The 17466-nt window shown below is 46.0% G+C and overlaps 3 protein-coding genes across 3 annotated transcripts; 2 read left to right on the top strand and 1 right to left on the bottom strand.

Annotated features, from left to right (window-relative positions):
• Positions 1 to 1527: 1527 nt before the first annotated feature.
• Positions 1528 to 2741, bottom strand: F5Y00DRAFT_86751 (uncharacterized protein). Its single transcript, XM_048014275.1, has 2 exons — positions 2146 to 2741; positions 1528 to 2088 (listed from the first exon to the last, which is right to left on the bottom strand). The coding sequence occupies exons 1-2, from the start codon at positions 2480 to 2482 to the stop codon at positions 1589 to 1591; spliced, it is 837 nt and encodes a 278-aa protein (XP_047864426.1). The 5' UTR covers positions 2483 to 2741; the 3' UTR covers positions 1528 to 1588.
• A 4688-nt stretch (positions 2742 to 7429) lies between these two features.
• F5Y00DRAFT_86727 (uncharacterized protein) lies at positions 7430 to 11782 on the top strand. The gene is made up of 4 exons (XM_048014274.1): positions 7430 to 8545; positions 8600 to 8671; positions 8725 to 8943; positions 8992 to 11782. Exons 1-4 carry the CDS (start codon positions 7537 to 7539, stop codon positions 11508 to 11510), a joined length of 3819 nt encoding a protein of 1272 aa, XP_047864425.1. The 5' UTR covers positions 7430 to 7536; the 3' UTR covers positions 11511 to 11782.
• A 3211-nt stretch (positions 11783 to 14993) lies between these two features.
• On the top strand, positions 14994 to 15939 carry F5Y00DRAFT_86673 (uncharacterized protein). The gene has a single exon (XM_048014272.1). It carries the CDS (start codon positions 15303 to 15305, stop codon positions 15843 to 15845), a length of 543 nt encoding a protein of 180 aa, XP_047864424.1. The 5' UTR covers positions 14994 to 15302; the 3' UTR covers positions 15846 to 15939.
• Positions 15940 to 17466: the final 1527 nt, after the last annotated feature.

The following is a 17466-nucleotide window of genomic DNA, read 5'->3' as shown; positions in this document are numbered from 1 at the left end:
GGAGTGATATTAAATCAACCCCATCTCATAAAGATTAAGTTCAAGCCTATTTGGATCCTGCTATAATATTGTTTGAGAGTTGAGGTAATATAAACCCTATAAGAGTCACCGTACCATATTAATACTAGAGAAAAGCCAGGCGCATAGGTTGCAGATGACACATGAAATACTTGATTAACCGTCAAAGGCATTGCTCGAGATTTCAAGCGAAGGGATTTTTGATGCCGAGGCTAGATAAACTACGAAGTGAATATAAGTGTGATTAAGTTCGTTTCTATGAGTCGAAAGCCGTTTAAGCGATAGGTTCAGTGCGAGCAATCGTAACATCTTGCTTTTTATATAACTAAAGGCTTCTTCATACCCAAACCCTGAAGATCATGTTTTATATCCAGGTGTGTATTTTTTGTATGTTTTAGTAGTTGTACGTTTAATTGTATACGGGTAAAGACTCTAGCCTTGTTGACCGCTGGTATTACATCCCAAGAATCTATGATTAGGCCATGAGTAGGGAGTTGACTAGTGCCAATGTATTCGCTACTTCGATGTGTAAGTGGTACTCAGTAATCGACCGAAGTAATCAAATTTTCTGACTTGGTATTCAATGTTGATAACTTGTGGCTTTCCTGGAACGTTCTAGGCTGTTGCTAGAGTATCAGTCTAGGTACTTCCTTTAATCTAGGTTGTAGTATGTTAACAGCATCTGGCTTCGTAAGAGATGGAACGCAATGGCTATATTCAATATTGATGTACTGGCTTAACCGATTATGGCTATCCTTCCTCACTATCTAGGTGAGAGCGGAGTGCTTATGAGGGTTGAGAGTATTATATTATAATTTTATTATATATCCCCATCGTACTCACTTACGTTCGATTTATTTTGGTTACTCAAGTAATGAGAGCTATGTAAGCTAAAGGTACGGCGTGGGTAGCTTCGTCTTATAAAATGACCTCCTTTTTTTTTTTTTTTTTTTTTTTTTTTTTTTCGTTTAATACGTCGTCTTATCACAAGCGCCTTCGACATCATCTTAAAGATCGTCTAGTTATCACGTTTATTTAAATGCGAAGTTACTGGTGCGGGGCTGTATGTTGTCCGATATCGTATAACAGGTAGCTATATCCCAAACTTGGCTTTTGGCAAAAACCGCCCCTTACTCAGATAAGAGGCGCCTTGCATTTATAGTGTAAAGAAGGTTAAATGGTTTAGCCATACCTCGTATATAAATATACATATATATGTTCATGAATTCCTGGGAAAATGTGGTTTAGTCCAGCCATCAATATATATGGGACTTATGACTCCCATGATACGAAAGGGGGGGGGGGGGGGGGGAGTAAACCCCGAGTTATGGAGCCGCCTGGTCCCAGCTTTAACTTAGCGAGATATCGTCAATTGTACAATACCCCGGGGATGGTCAGTGCCCGCCGGCACCTAGAATTGGAATAGGAATGGGCCGAGTTGCTCACCGCCTATACATACGCCCACCCCATACCCCTTAAATTCGTGTCATTTTACCTCACATTAATACTGGTAGTACAAGTTATTATATTCATTTCGTCCATTCATGCGTTCATTACACTTTAGCATATCCTAGTCGGCTGGTTGGATACCAATCGCCGTTGCTGCGGCACTTAGATCCATCATGTCATCCGCGCGGACTGCTTTTGTAGCCCATATTACTACTCCGTGCCCGTCGATAGCAAACAGCCCAGACTGTTGCCATTTATTCCCCATGACTGTCGACGGCCCCTCATTTTCATCTGCTGACTCGGTGCTAGGAGTGCCTTGTTTGAAGCTGCTTGTCCGCTGAACGGAATTGGCTACTTTTATGCCCAGCCAGCCCTTCTCCTTCCAGCCCTGTATTTGCGTGGTGGGGTTGAACATGTACCATATACTTCCCAGCCCTAACCCCCACGCGGCGTAGATGGCGCGGTCTTCGTCGATGACTACTTCGACGTTCCACGCACCGCCCAGTATATCAAGCCACTTGCGTGTTGCATCCCGTGAAGAATGTGACACGGCTATGCACCTCAGTCTGCCTTGGTTTTTTATGGCGAGGTCTCTGAGGGCTAAGAAGGACTTTTGCGCAACTGTGATTTCAATCTAGTTAGTATTAAGCGGGTGTGACAGTGGAGGCCGAGCCATACAGGCACATCCTACGCAGCGGAGGAAGAGAACTATGGTCGGCTTTCCACCACCAAAGGAAAGTTGGCGATCTCTATCGATGGGAGCTAGGTCACCCGGTTTAGGGCACTCGGCAATGGGAACCGGAGGAGGAACTGGCGATAACCAGGCTTGCGCAGTAAGGGGAAGTTTTTTCGTACTCATCCACGCCGGCCAGCTTGAATTAGATCCTTCCAAGTCATCGAGACCTGGCACGGAACCGTCGTTGGATTTGCTGGATTTGGACGAAGAGAAGTCCAGAGCGTCGCTCGACAGCCCAACCTTCTTCATCGCCAGCTTTGTAGTCAAGCTTGTAAACATCTTGGACTCTCACGATCTGCGCTAGAAGAATAGGGTAAATGAAATCAATGCGATAGCAAATGGGTAGAGAACAGGATTACAATAGTTATATAGTGTAGATCTTAGGAGAAACGAGAGGAACAAACGAATATCTATTAAAGAATAGCTAACGTTAACTAGCTGAAAAGAAAAGAGAAACGCAAAACGAAAGAAACATCCCCGACGCCAGGACACAAGGCTGATGGAACTCCTTGATACAGGGTCCGTCTCAACCATTCCTAGTGATCTGAGGCTGGTCTGAAGATTAAACCCCTGGCTGGACCCCTTGAATTTCACGAGGCTGATGCCAAGCATGCGTCGAAGGTCTGTGAATTTAGTCCAATCGGGATTAGTAGCAATTCAATTGCGGTAGCAGATACGCGGGGTTGGCCAAGAGCTTGAGACGATCCTGGCAGCCCTGGTTATTGAATTCCTTTGTCCTATGTATACACGTGTATGTAGAAGCGGACGGATAAATCTTCTATCGTGTACGGCGCTCCGATGCTCTCAGCCCCTGAACAACTGGCCTTTAAATGGAGACCGAGCCTGCACGTTGTAACCTTGGAATACTGGTGGTTTCAAGTTAAGACATGGAAGTCCTTTACAGGAACTCTAGGGTATTTCTTTGTCAACGGCATGCTCGTCGTAGGAGTCAATTTTGCTAGCGGAAGATGAATTGCGATATGTTTTCGGAGTTCCAATTCCGCAGCAGCAAAATCTCGGACGTCAAGAGCACTTGGAAGTTATTATCTGCACCGCATTATTCCGACCATTGCTGTGTCTACGATTATTCGATGGTGATTATATGAGGGTAGCTTCCCAGTGACAAATTATTCATCGTAAGACCCGAGCTTCAGCACAGAATAGCCAGGCCTCCAAGTCTAGAACGCTTAGTTATCGTCCCGGCTAGATATCGGTAGTATCAAAGAAATTGTACTTTGAATTCTTCCATATCTATGTTGCCAAAAGGAGAAAACATGAGCTGGTCCGGTGGATCGAGGTAGACAGGTTAAGCGCACCTTACTGTCATAATAGGAAAGTAGACGGGATAGCCGGCTGAGGTGTAACAAAGAGAACCGCAACTAAGCTATTGGGAATCGATGTCAGCGCTGCTTCGTTGCTTGCTTGCCTGTTACTTATCCCAATAGTATATCTACCTAAGTACATAGGTAGGTACCATGAAGATAAATCTCAGCCGCCCAAGGAACTTGGGGATAGCACTTGTCTACGACAATGTAAGCTACTCGGATAAGTTCCGCTATTTTCTAGTGATGACGCCAAATCGGAGAGCAAGTCGAGGTGCGGGCAAAGAATCTACTCGTCCTCTCCTTCAATGTTAGCTTATGATGGCAATATCTAATGAGACTTACCTTTCTGAATAAATTATGTCAGATTCGCTGATTGATGAGGCGTAGTGCACAAATGGCCTTTCTAACTTTAGGCCAATGAATCCGGGTTTAAAAAACATAAAAAATAGAATAAAATAAAATAATAAAAAAAGAGTCGGATTCCTAATTAGTATGTACTAACCTGGATATGTTAGGTACACATAGGGAGATCAGCCAAGAGGATCTAGGCCGATATCCCCAAGTACCTACGTTACATACCTAGGTACCTAAGGTAGGAATTAGTGAATGACGTCAAAGTGAATAACCACTTACATGTAGGTATGTATATAGAGAAGTTTGTAGCACGAAAATGCGACCTAGTAGAACTTCGGATACTTCCTAAAATGCAATAAATCTCATCTGGCCATGCTTAGCTTTGCGTAGTTGGTTTAGTCCGTCATTTCTTTCAAAGTGTCCTAAATAGGCGAGGACAACAAGGATGCGTGGCTCATGAGTTGCAGGTGACAGGCTGACGAGGTCGGTTACATCACTTGTACTCTGCGTGGTGTACTACCACCCATAATCCATAATCATTCATATTGTCATATCGACGGAGGGTCTCTAAGGACTCTAAAGGGTTCTTTATCCATCTTTATAGTTGATACTATAACGATTGTACCTAGGTAGGTATGTATTTCTTCTTTGCGACTTGACATCTGGAGACTTATAACTTTCAAGTTGTAAGAGAACTTTCACAAGCCTCATGACGGATGACTTGACCAACATTAGCTAGTTGCTGCGAATTAGCAAGGAATTCAATGCAGTCTGGAGGTTTAGCGACTGATCGACAGGGACATGGGCTATTCCATGTGCTTGGTTCGCATTTCGACTAAAGAACGTCTCGGTCAGATTGGAGATCTCACCAGAGGCTTGGGTTGGATCCAAACGTCATTCAGTGAAATACAGACCTAACCTAGGTTAACCTAAGAGTAAAAGAAAGTCGGCCTTACACTTGAGGACTTACACATGTTATGTTACACGTCGGCCGATATATATGAAGGTGGCGAAGGTATTGTACCTAAGATTTCAGGGACTTGGCTACTTGGGTTACTTGGGTGTTCTCATTGCAGTGTGTACCTAACACTAGACATATTAAATAAATAGGCTCGACTGTGACCAATTATAGGAGACTCAGCTGGCCTACTTACGTATGTGCGTATAGTAGTTTCTTTGTTAGGTAGGATGTAGATGAAGTTGCATCATGTCAAAAAGCGGCGAAAAGGATTGGATGCTACTAATGTATGCATCTGGGGAATCACTGGAGGAAATAAATCGTTCGATGCAAAATGCAAAGTGCAAACAAACGCGAACCCACCTACCTAAGGAAATTAATAGGAGCTTATTAATAATACTCTTGCCAGTTTTAGGTCCGGTAAGAGAAAAAACATTAGGAAAGAACATGAAATTAATACTAATTGTAAATACCTCTTTCCACTCTGCCACTCTAAAAGGTATGGGATATGTTAGGTACCTAACCTACCTACATGCATTAGGTACTCCTGGTATTGTACATATGTACTTTATGCCACCGTAATTTGTAGCCCGTAGCCCGTATTGAAAGCTACTATAATAGCCTAGGTCGGACAATGCGAAGAGTTCGGTAGTAGCCTACCTAACCTGCCCCCTACTTTAGTAGGCATGTATCGATCTACTTTCATGGCCTTCAATTCGCGGATACGAGTCGCGGTCATGGCTTTGACATACATATACTTGTGCCGTTTAATTTGGTTGGCTACAAAAGGTAGGTTCACACTGCCTACCTCCAGGTCTAGGGAGTTAATTGATCTGCGCTTATTATCTTTATCTAACATCTAACATGGATTTTATAATAGGTTAGGTACCTTAGTAGTTTGTAACGTGATGTCCCTAACATAGGTAGGTATCTTCAACGCCGTTGCGGTCTCCCTAAACCCCGAACACCCTGTTGACCCCTTTTCTCCGTGTTGGTGTGTCTCTCTCGTCTAAGTACCTAACTTGCAATGCTTGCCACATGCTGTTAGGGCATGTACTCCCTCCAGTCTTGATGTAACACAGGGCACAAAGGTATGTAAGTATGCTAAGGACCTACATACAAGAAGACAGGTCAATTGATAGGTAGGTATTAGTAGAATTGAAGCCCGTGCCTCGTAGCATGTTCTTGTAAGTACATTTCCTAACCTACAGGTAGGTAAGGTACATGTACAATGACCTGTATGACCACTAAAATTCAGAGCACGCGCCACGCTCCGCACGCTAGCCCCCTCATATTCGGACCAGTCAGACTTACATACGCTTACCCATACGTAGGTACTGCCATATGTACCGCCATACCTCCGTATTACGCACAGGAGAGGGAGAACGGTAGAGACGTTAGTGGGCAAAGGAGGCAGGTACCAGGAACTTCAGACAGGGGAGGCAGGTTCTGGGACGACCCGCCTTCAACCCTCCGATAAACCCATTCTATCATTGCTTCCAGGGCTGTTCCGAGCTCTAGCTGGTAACTGCATACTAGCGTACGGGCCATCGCACATTGTACATTGCACATTACCTAACAGTACAGGCATGTAGAGGAGAGAAAGAGACAAGCACTGCATCTGCAATGCACTTTCGCTTCATCACCCTTCAGCCAAATGCTAAATGCCAAATGCCAACTTAACCTACCTACACCTAACATTGAACCTAACCTTAAACCTCCACTGCCTACATCACACCTACCTAACCCCATTAAATTGTTACCTCCTAACTACCTTTTACATATTGTTTACTTATTTTATTTTATCTTTTCTTGCCTGGCTCCCGTGTTGGAAACCGCCTTCTGCCTTACCACTTACCTCTTTACCACCGCTTCCATATCCTATCCTATCCTACATATCCTCCAACCTCTACCTATCCCTATAGTCGATGCTTGTTACGACTTCTGTATCTCTTCCACCGATCCTCCTTCTCCTTCTCCCTCTTCGTGAAAGTGGAAGTGGAAGTGGAAAGCTATAACGGGCAGAGAACGGGCAGCAATAACGGCGGTTAGGCGGTTAGACGGCTAGATCGTTTCTTCTCTTTTTATTCTGCTTTTTCTGGCGATACCCCCTTTATACCCACACGTCGACTCGTGTGCCTGTGTTGCTTATTTCACTCGTTCCCTCAATTGAATCTTTTGTCCCTTTCTTCCCTTTAGCACGTCTGGCCTCCCTAACCAATAGTAGATGCTGTCGGTTCATGCGAGTTTGCTCGGCGATTGATCCCATCGATATTCCTCGAATGCTGAGACTCTTGTCCTCATGAACTTTCCGTCCTCTATTACGCCGCGGTGAAGACATTCCATAGCCTTCTATATTCATAACGATCCCGGGCTTGTTCCGAACTTGAGCGCACAAAAGTGAGCTGTTAACGCAGAACCACCCAACTCGCTCCTTTTTTTGGCCTCGCGTTGCCGATCCCTCCGATTTTTCGGTTGTCATTGTCCCTGCCGTTTCTACTGGTAGACCAACTGCTCAAGTCGACATTTACCTCTAGTCATAAAGGCTTCGGCTCACGATCGTCGACTTGTTGCCGCAGACGATAACAACAGACGAAAGACAGGTCGTATTTGTTGTCGACAGTCGCGTGTCTAGCCACTTGTTTGACTATCCCCAGCCAAGTTCCTTTCGGTTGTTTGTGCGGGGCCCATCTTTAATGGACGGCCGGCCTATAACGGCAGACTCGAAACATAATTACCCATCTCAACCTCTTTGGACTCGGTCGACTTCAAGTCCAGCCGTGCCGAGACTAAGCTCCTTCTCTCCCACAAACCCGGACCCGCTTCTCGCCTCTCAGTACTTATCAACTCAGGTTGACTGGATTCCAATATTTTTCCCTCAACAGTCGTCACTCTACCAGGCACAGCTTCTTCAATATAACAAGCTCATAGCACCAGGACGAGGTGGTGGTCTCCAAACCGCTCCCTTGCCTCCGTTGTTATCAGCTCAGAACATCCACGTCGGATCTAGATCTCGTTCCTCTTCCAAGGTGTCCAATAAGGATTCTCGCGCTAGGCAGAGCTCCCAGAATTGCCATGCTACTAGAGGCAACCATAGCACCAGTAAAGCCGATCGCGCGCTTATAACAGGCAAGGACGCGCCGCCCAAGATGCCGCCTAAGAAATCAGATCTGGCCCAGCCTCTCTCTCTGAGGCCGAAGCCGTCTGCTTCCTCTTCGAATTTGCCTGCGCATTCTAATTCTGTCCCCTCGACTCCTCAACAGCATGCGCGCAAATTTTCCTTTGAGTCCAGAGATCACTCACCCAATGCCAACCAATCTCATTCCCCTCGATCCGCATATTCCGAGACTAATGGAGCCGTTCCCTCCTTGCGCCCCTTGCCGCCGCGGCATGGTGGTTGTAAATACGAGACCGGTCTTAAGCACTCCCGTCGGAGAATACCGTACAGCATAGGAACGGAGTTGTTGGAGAGAATGGATTTGCAGGCCATAAAGAGCAAACTATCTGAAGATGATGAACGAAAGCTCACCACAGATATGCGTGAGCTCTATGACCGGTTACAACCGACAGAAAAAGTTGAGATAAAGAGGCGTATGTTGGTACAGAAGCTGGAGAAGCTCCTCAATGATTCCTGGCCAGGACACGATATTCGTGTGCATCTATTTGGCTCATCGGGAAACCTGCTATGCTCGGATGATTCTGATGGTTCGTAATTTGCAGCCTAATAAGTGTTTGCTTGCGTAACTGACCTTTTACTAGTGGATATATGCATAGTGACTCCATGGAAGGAGCTTGAAGGTGTCTGCATGTTAGCAGAATTACTAGCGAGACGTGAGTGTTGGTACTCCGGGTTTCTATGCTCCTTTTGCTAATATGTTCTTTAGATGGGATGGAGAGGGTTGTTTGCGTATCTTCGGCCAAAGTCCCTATCGTCAAGATATGGGATCCTGAGCTAGAATTATCCTGCGACATGAACGTCAACAATACCTTAGCATTGGAGAATACTCGCATGATCAAAACTTATGTCCAGCTCGACGACCGCGTACGACCTCTCGCTATGATAGTAAAGTACTGGACGCGGCGACGAATTGTTAACGACGCTGGTAAGTATAATCTGTTATAAATTCGTAATTTTCGCTAACGGCTGGCAGCATTTGGTGGAACGCTAAGCTCATATACATGGATATGCATGATCATCGCATTTCTACAGTTGCGTCAACCTCCTGTTCTGCCTGCATTACACCAGCGGGCACAACAGAAGCTTCCCGGAAAAGCCGGTGATATAGTTTCATTTTCTGATGATGTGGACAAGCTGCGAGGGTTTGGAAGCAAAAATAAGTCTTCTCTAGGAGAGTTATTGTTTCAGTTCTTCCGATTTTACGCTCATGAGTTCGACTATAGTACGGACGTTCTATCCGTTCGACTGGGCAAGATTATCACCAAAAAAGAAAAGAAGTGGCATTTTGCGATAAACAACCAACTTTGTGTTGAGGAGCCGTTCAACATCGATCGAAACCTTGGTAACACGGCTGATGATACCGCATTTCGAGGTCTCCATATTGAGCTTCGTCGTGCCTTTGACCTAATCGCGGAAGGGAAGCTCGAAGAGTGCTGTATGCAATATGAATACCCGAAAGAAGAAGAGAGGATATTTCAGAAACCGGCACAGGTATCTCGTCCCATATTGGTACGAAGTGCTTCTCAGCAGCAATCTAACCGTGGAGGCCGTGGGGCGGGATTTCGGAATGGAAATCGACAGCAAGGTCAGCATCGAAATAATGGCAACAGCAATAGTAATAGTCGGCGAGCGTCGTCTAGCGTACCTTATGACAACAACGGGAGCCCGATGTTCATCCCGGCTGGTTACCCGATGATGACGCATCAAGACGCCCTCATATACATGCAACAGCAGCCGACAGATTTGATGGCGCAGACGATCAACGCCTTGACATTACAGGAGAACAACCTTAGATTTCTCCAATATGCGCAGTCGCAGGCATTTAATATACAGCATAATCAGATGTTGCAGGGTAATGCCCCGCAAACGCAATCTTCATCGGCGGAGCGTTCAAGAACGAACTCCTTCGATACACCTCCTTTGAGTGCGCCCCTTCGTCCGGAAATACGCCCCGAGATGTATTATTATCAGATGCAGATTCCACACGGGTTCTACGCACAGCAAGGCTTCCCCACGTATCCCTCGTCACCCTCGACCGGACACGCTGCAGAATTTCGACGGAGTTCCCACCGCTCGACGGCTGCTAGCGATACCAGTCACACTGTTTCCGGAAGCGCCTTGAGGTCACAGTCCCAACCGGCCTCGCGAACTGTTCCTGGTATGCCCACTGCTCAGGGATTGGCAGGGACCGGCCATATACCTAATGGAGTTACTAGTGTTCCTGCTCGCCATATCAACGGAGTCCCTATGCCTAGCTTCATTCCGGACGAGGGGCAGGATATCGAACAGAGCGGATCAGCGACGAACACTCCGCCGGAGGAAGAAAAAGGTTGTAGCTATTACGCAGATCCGTCTAGCCCGCCTCGGCGAACGAGCGCTGCGACTAGTAGCGTACCTGCATTTGGCGACCTTGGTGCTCAATCTTCAGGTCAGAGCCGAGGCCGCTTATCGTCCGACCAACTGCCTCAGTCGATACTCGATAGAATTAAGCAAAATTCATCTCGTTCTCCTTCGCCGCTCGGTCAAAACAGAGTCTATACCGCTAATAGAAATTCTGCTCCTCTTGCTTCCGGGCCGTTCCCTGCTGCTGCTGGATCGCAAATTCGTGAGACGACCCCTTTGGTTGTCAACGGCTCTATGTCAAAGCTTGCGAACGGCAGCTCGCCCCGACAGCCCTCGCACAGCGAGATTGCACCAACCCTATATACCGGTTATGACAATCCACTGCATATTAACCAACAGCTAGAGGTGACTGGTTCCGTCGTTGGAACCCCATCAAGTCGTACCTCTACGTCTCGGAAAACGAATTCACCATCGTCAGATCGACCGGTCGTTGTCAATGGTTCATCGAATGCTTGCGCGGCTATGGCTAATCAGGTACCGGCGTCCCAATTTCCTCATGATATGGCTACGAATCAAATGGGTAATCACATCCATACTATGAATATGCCTATAGTACCTGTTGGGCTTGAAAACGCGGGTAACGCCTCTGGGTTCAGCGCGCATGCCTTGCAGCGCTTTTCTATTCGTGCATCACCCAATGCACTCATTGCGCAGCTCGACCTTGCGACAGAAAACAGACTACAAGCAACTGAGCTCTCGCATCTTTCGCCAGTGTACGAGACTAATAGTCCTTCTCCAAATTTCACGCGAAGATTAGAGTTACCTTTCGATCAGGCACCAGCAGTCCCAACTACTATGGCGTATAGCCAACCGGATTTCAAAGCTGAGCCACCTAAAGCCAAACAAAAATCGTCGGTCGAGACGTCACCCAGGGTCGATGGGCCGATGCCCCTACATCCGAGAGTGAACGGCTTGTCGAGAGAAAATGGACACACGCGAGGTGTCAAAAGTGAGAGTGACAACGCTAGTACCGGATGGCAGAAGATGACCAGGGGAAGGAAGAAGGGCAACGACGCGAAGGCACGAAGCGAGGCGTATCCGCAGAGCGAGCAGTTACCAAAGAACGATTCCGAGAGGAAAGGAGGCTGAGTCGCGAATATTGACGGACTTTGGATATGGCCCAAACGACGAATTGACGGACATGTGTTGTCTCGGTGCGAATCTCGTATTTGAGATATCTGACGGTATATTGGACATGGTTGGAGACCAGGTTATCTCCACATGGTTAACATCTCCAGTCGGTTTGTTCAGGGTCATGAGCTTCAGTCGCCGGTCTACTCATCGAGGATAATTATACTCGTTTATACGCTAACAGCTTAAGATCATGTGGTATTTAAGTTGAAACAATGGATTCTCACGAGCCGGCGCTTCGCATCAGGCTGAGAGTTCGGATTGGATGTGTAAGGACCAGGGCGAGGGGTTACGATGATTGTGTCATATGCATAATGCCGGGTTAGGTATGCTATATTTGGCTATCCTATGAAGCATGATATATTTTCAAGGATACCAGCGAAGGGCGCGAAAGAGGGAAGCTCATCCGACTGGTTTAGTTGTCGGGCCTATTTCCTTACGATTTGTACATCGCGCCAGGGGGGCCGGATACCAAAGGGACACTTGAGAGGAGTCATAGGGCATATATATTAGAGCATCATACGGTGTGCGGGGCGCCTCGATATCCACAGAAAAGATCACGGAAAGGCTTGGGCGGTAGGGTCAACTTCCACGGTCACAGTTCTGCCAACCGAATCAAGTGATTTGGCTGGTAGTTGAGGAAGAGGGGAAGAGGGGAATTCTTTTTCTTATGTGTCCCAAGGGTAACGGAAGACAACTCAACGAAGACGGGCATACCCTCAGATAGACGGTAACGGAAGTAGGCATGACAAAAAGAATAAATAAAGACAAAAAGTATAAAAGTAGAGGCAGAGACGTTAGCATAGCGTGCTCATGTGTCGTGTATGGGTGATGATGTATGTGTTGAACATGTGCTGAAGGATCTTCCGCAGGCTTTTGAGCTTGGGGCCGGGCCGGTAAGTCGAGTTTGCGTTTCTGGCGTGTGCCTCTGGTACTAGGTGACTGGGTAAGTGTCCAATGTTGTCAGACGGCATTTTCTTTCGCGACGTCATGTTGTGGGACCTAGTTAAGGGAGATGTGTGTTTGAGGATGTGTAACGACAGATCTTGGGACAGCGTGTAAACTTTGTATGCCGATGATATATCTGAGATTTATGATAGGTATATCCTACTAGGTCTGTCTAACTTATGGGTGGGTATATCTTGCCAAAGATATTTCCTCGCTTTTAGAGGTGTTATCGCTCTGGAACCTAGCGGCGGATTTCCGTTGTCACCTAATATATACGATCACATCGCTTAGTTACACGGTATCTTAAGGGGAAAAGATGATGGATGGCTATAGCTGTTATTCGTTGTTACAATGCGAGTAAAAGGTGGGAGTTCTACTCTGTAGGCGTCATAGTGGGCTCAACACCGGTTTACTTAGCATGAAGTGATTTTGGGGTTGGTACGTTAGAAGGTACCTATGGTCTCAACCGTATATCACTTGTCTAGAGGTATCGCTCTTAGTAAACCCTGGTTTACAGAACTACGAATATGTATAAATTTTATTTTAAATAGGTACCTAGGTAGGTACCAAGTAATGCAACGAACTATATCCCGCTTATCCTCTTTACATGCTAGAGAGCACATATAGTACCATCATCGCTCACCTTCTCTTAAATGATCTTCCTATGCGGGCTTAAGTTCTCAATAAATATCCTTCATAGCACAATCGAAGATCTGCGTAGAAGTTAGGATACTCGTATATAACATACCGGCCTATCTTGGTCATCACGGGCTCTCCCATACGCCCAATCTTTTCCCTCCATTCTCTAATCTTGGGCTTCCACCGCTCCGCAATTTCTGTCCCTTCCTGGATCATCCCCAAGCCTTCTAGTCCCTGGCACTGCATCACGTTTTCCAGCATAAGCTGTCTCCAGCTCCTTACAACAATGCCGAAGTTCCCAATGTCGTCGGCGAATTCTGGGCCCGCTCCCGCCGCCTTCCTGGCCTTTTTCCAGTGCGGCCGCCAGCGGGTGCTCTTTATAAGCCATATCAGCCCTATGGTGTGGTTGAAATAAGAACGGGACTCTTTCTCTTTATGAAGTATGGTTTTAGGTAGTTAGTATACATTGACTTATTTCGATGAAGTTGGAGATTAGAAAGGGTGGCTAACTTATACATTGCTTGCTATAAGCCAATGATAATCCTTTCTCGCCGACGCATCTTCTACTAGGAATAGATACTAGGAATAGAGATCCCCAATGGGAGATGAGTAAACCGTCTCTACTACTTATTCAGATGAACGGGGTCTACATAGTAACGGCGCACGGGACCGGTCCTCACGGACGCTGCTGAGCCGATTTCATGCAGACATTTCGGACTTTTATTTACTGCTGACATCGAAGCTTAGAGCGAACCTTAGTTACTGTGGGAAGGAGCAAGTAGGTAACGAAGGGCATATATAAGATTTCCACCACTTAAAAGTGGAGTATTAGAATCTTTCCCAATACAACATCCTATCCACTACGATTTCAGTACCAGCCTAAGATCTGAGTTTAAACTAGCTACAAGCCGAGATGAGAGGGCGCTTCTTCTTTTTAGTGCTTGACGAAGCACGTACCCCCCCTAAAGAAAAAAAAAAAGGAAAAAGAAAAAGAAAAAGAAAAAGAAAGAAAGCTCGCGGCATCCGTCAAATTTTATTCTTTATTAGTCCTCTTAGCGGTCAAAAGCAGCGGAGTCAGCTCCTTTTCATCTAAATTACCTGATTACTTTTCTTAGCCAAGATAGTAGGTAGTATCGGTGTACCCTAGGATTCATAGGAACGTGCAGCTAAAACGCCGGCGTTTCCCTTCCTTAGCTGCCAACTTCGATTGACCCTGCAAAGACGGACATATAAATCCGCCCCTTCGAGAAAAGTCATTACCTGTTAATCAGATCGAAGATCGACCTCGAGAGCTACATACTACATAGTAAAACCAGATGTCACTAAACAGTAAACAGGAAACTAAACAGGATATTTCACATGACCGAATCTGGTTCTTCCCTAGTCGGCGGAGACATTTTAACAGGAATTTGCCCGTGGTTCGGACGCACACTCTTAATACCTGCCTAATCCTTTATTCTTTTGCCCTCTACCGAGAGGTTCTGTTGGTATATTATGCGTCGATCGTGCACAACTTTTTGCCATTGGTAGCTGTAACAGTCTAACAGATTAATAGGAGCCAATAGCATTACTTGTTCATCTATCATCTATCAATTTATGAAGACTTCCAATGGGTTAGCCTCAACACCAATGCCCTATGTATCTCCTAGTCTGCTAGTATCTCCCGCCAACCCGCGAGGGACCTGAACTAGTGTAGGACCGACGTTGATCTACATTTTTGAACAGGGGGTCACAACCAGGGGGAGACAAGGTCCCCCTTATCAAAAAACACTTTTCGGTAGTCGATCGACATACACGCGAAATTGCTCAGAATAGCAACATGGTGTTTTTCATGGCAAAAGGCTCCGTACATGGTAAAATTCAAAGCACATTGGGGCATATTGAAGTGATGTTCAAGGGCAAAGGTGCTACACACGTAGGGATGCACCTCATAACTTGGTACCGGCTAAGAAGGGGGAGGATCGCCTGGTAGGATATATAGCAACTAGCATCTCTCCCTCTTGGGATTTCTTGTTCTTGTTCTCGTAGAGGCACACAAGTTCTGTCGTTAACTTTCTTATCCTCAGTCCAGTCAGTGCGGTTTCTGGTTCTCAATAGACCATCGGGGTTCCCTTGCATAGTCTACATACACTCGTTCACTCCAGTAAAACCATCTCAAGCAAAATGTACGTCCTCGCCGCCCTCACCTTCGCTTCCGCGGCCCTCGCGGTGCCCTTCCCTCTTAGAAGGGCATACGGTACGGGTGCGCCATCCTATCCGGCTGTCCCTACACCTGTTGCTACATTTCCCGGTACCGCACCGACTGGCGGATCGACAGCCTTACCAACCGTAGTTGATCCAACAACGTCGTCGTACCACGTTACCGTCACGTATGCAACTAGCTCTTCGGTTCTCACGTCTGCAGTGCCATTCCCCACAAGCCCCCTAGAGACATCTGTCTCATCGCTATCTTCATCTCTTTCTATTCCTCAGCCGGACCCTACGCCGTCTGTGTCTCAGCCAGCCGGCGCGCCCCCTTCATTCCCAACGTTCCCGGCTTCTTTCCCGACGTTTCCCGGAACTGCTCCGGGAACTGCCCCGGGAACTGCACCAGGAACCGTACCTACTGGCGGTTTCCCTCCCCAGCAGCCGGCTACCTCCCAGTACTCTGTGAGCGTTAGCTACTCCCGGACAAACCCTGGCTACCCAGTTGCCACGCCCAACTAAGATATACGCCTACAACGAAAAGACACGCGGCATGCCCCCCTCGGAAAGGAAAAGAAAATAAAGTTTTGATTCGCAAGATCGAAGACGACCCTCTACCGCATGATGAATCTTCCTTCTACGCCAATTCATTTCGTACGACTTGACTCGTCGCCTCGTGCCGCTCAGGGAAAGGGGTGCGAGGATTTAAATCAACTAGGCTGGCTCAAGACCGCCGCTGGAGACCGATGATAGCGCTGATTGCGCGGTTTGGTGATAATGTTTCTTGTATATAGGATTTTGCCATATAGCCTCTTGAATAGATGCCTGCGTGTATATGCGTGGTTGCTTTCTAGTACTTATACTTATTGCTGTTTTGTGATATCAACTGGGTGTTTCGGCTGTTGTAGGGATGGACTCGTAAAATCCCAGTATCACAAGTTCGCAGCTTCATACTAAAGTGAGGGTAACCCTGAGAATGTCGGCTTTCTCATTCTAGACGTATGTTAGCTTCAACTAAATTCATATGATGAGTTGCAGCGTTCATGGTTTTTTTTTTCTTTTTTTTTTTTTAAAAAAAAAAAAAAAAGGAAAAACTTAACGTAGAATGAAAACAAGTATCCTACCGTAATTAGATCATTCATTCCCTTACTCGACGCTCTATTCTATCCCCCAAGTCTTTTTTTGCTCAAAGTATCAAATCCAAGCCACGATTAACTTGCATTATAACGGGCACCCAATGTGCTTACAGTTCTCATGACTTACATAAACTCACATCGTTCAGCTAGCCTACACTACTGTCATATATGATATTATTGAGTGCAGGCGGGTATTTATATCGTTGACTAGAGACCGTGTTTCTTGTTTAGGTGCCTTACAAGTAGTTTCATTTGGGAGTCGGTAATGAAGTTATAGTCGCCCCCGGAGTCGAGAATAAGTCCCCAGGTGTCAAAACATGAAGTGACAAAGACTACCTACCTATGACAGCTCCTGGATACGAAGAAAGCAATAAGACTGAAGCTACCAAGAACCACGATGTCAAAGAGCGTAGCCATGCTAGTTTTAGCCAAATATTACCTGTGTCTACCTACCTCCTAGGTGTCTACGAGTTAAAGCGAGGGAAGGGAAATCCGTTGTCTTGACTTAACACATTGGTCACTTGTAAATTCTTATAGTAGTTTCCATGATAATAAGGTTGGCTTGGCCGTAATTACACCTGAAGATATATCTATATGGGACCAAAATATCTACAACTTCAAGAACACACCCATGAAAGAAATGTTTATAAATAGAGCCATTGTCTACCCCAAGCTCTATACTAGTCTTGTTGAACGGGGGCGAGATTGTCGGTAATAAGAGAGAATTACTGATAGAAGGTTCATTTCTTCGAAGTCGACTAGAGCTAGGTAACAATAGGAGCAATAGGGATACAATTTCTATCTGGAATTGATTGATAGTTTGGTTTCTTATGATGGAGAGGCCTCATGGTTCAGTTGGTTCGGTATAATAAATAGTTTTCCATGTTTAAACCGGAATTGACTGACTTGATTCTTTCTAATATCTCAAACAACGAATTAAGATTCTCTTCGTGAGTATAAATTATGGTGAATTCTTTCTATTTCAACCGTCGGTTTGTAATATTTAT

The sequence above is a fragment of the Daldinia vernicosa genome (assembly GCF_022497035.1).
Source record: "Daldinia vernicosa strain CBS 139.73 unplaced genomic scaffold F5Y00scaffold_26, whole genome shotgun sequence".
NCBI lineage: Eukaryota > Fungi > Ascomycota > Sordariomycetes > Xylariales > Hypoxylaceae > Daldinia > Daldinia vernicosa.
This window is presented reverse-complemented; position numbering and strand designations above follow the sequence as displayed.

What these genes read in the sequence shown, in the direction of transcription:
- F5Y00DRAFT_86751 (XM_048014275.1), bottom strand. Translation starts at nt 2,482, where the DNA reads ATGTTTACAAGCTTGACTACAAAGCTGGCGATGAAGAAGGTTGGGCTG. An exon ending in CCGCTGCGTAGGATGTGCCT is followed by an intron (nt 2,089 to 2,145) that starts GTATGGCTCGGC and finishes TTGAAATCACAG; the next exon opens with TTGCGCAAAAGTCCTTCTTA.
- F5Y00DRAFT_86727 (XM_048014274.1), top strand. Translation starts at nt 7,537, where the DNA reads ATGGACGGCCGGCCTATAACGGCAGACTCGAAACATAATTACCCATCT. An exon ending in AGCAGAATTACTAGCGAGAC is followed by an intron (nt 8,672 to 8,724) that starts GTGAGTGTTGGT and finishes TATGTTCTTTAG; the next exon opens with ATGGGATGGAGAGGGTTGTT. An exon ending in ACGAATTGTTAACGACGCTG is followed by an intron (nt 8,944 to 8,991) that starts GTAAGTATAATC and finishes AACGGCTGGCAG; the next exon opens with CATTTGGTGGAACGCTAAGC.
- F5Y00DRAFT_86673 (XM_048014272.1), top strand. Translation starts at nt 15,303, where the DNA reads ATGTACGTCCTCGCCGCCCTCACCTTCGCTTCCGCGGCCCTCGCGGTG.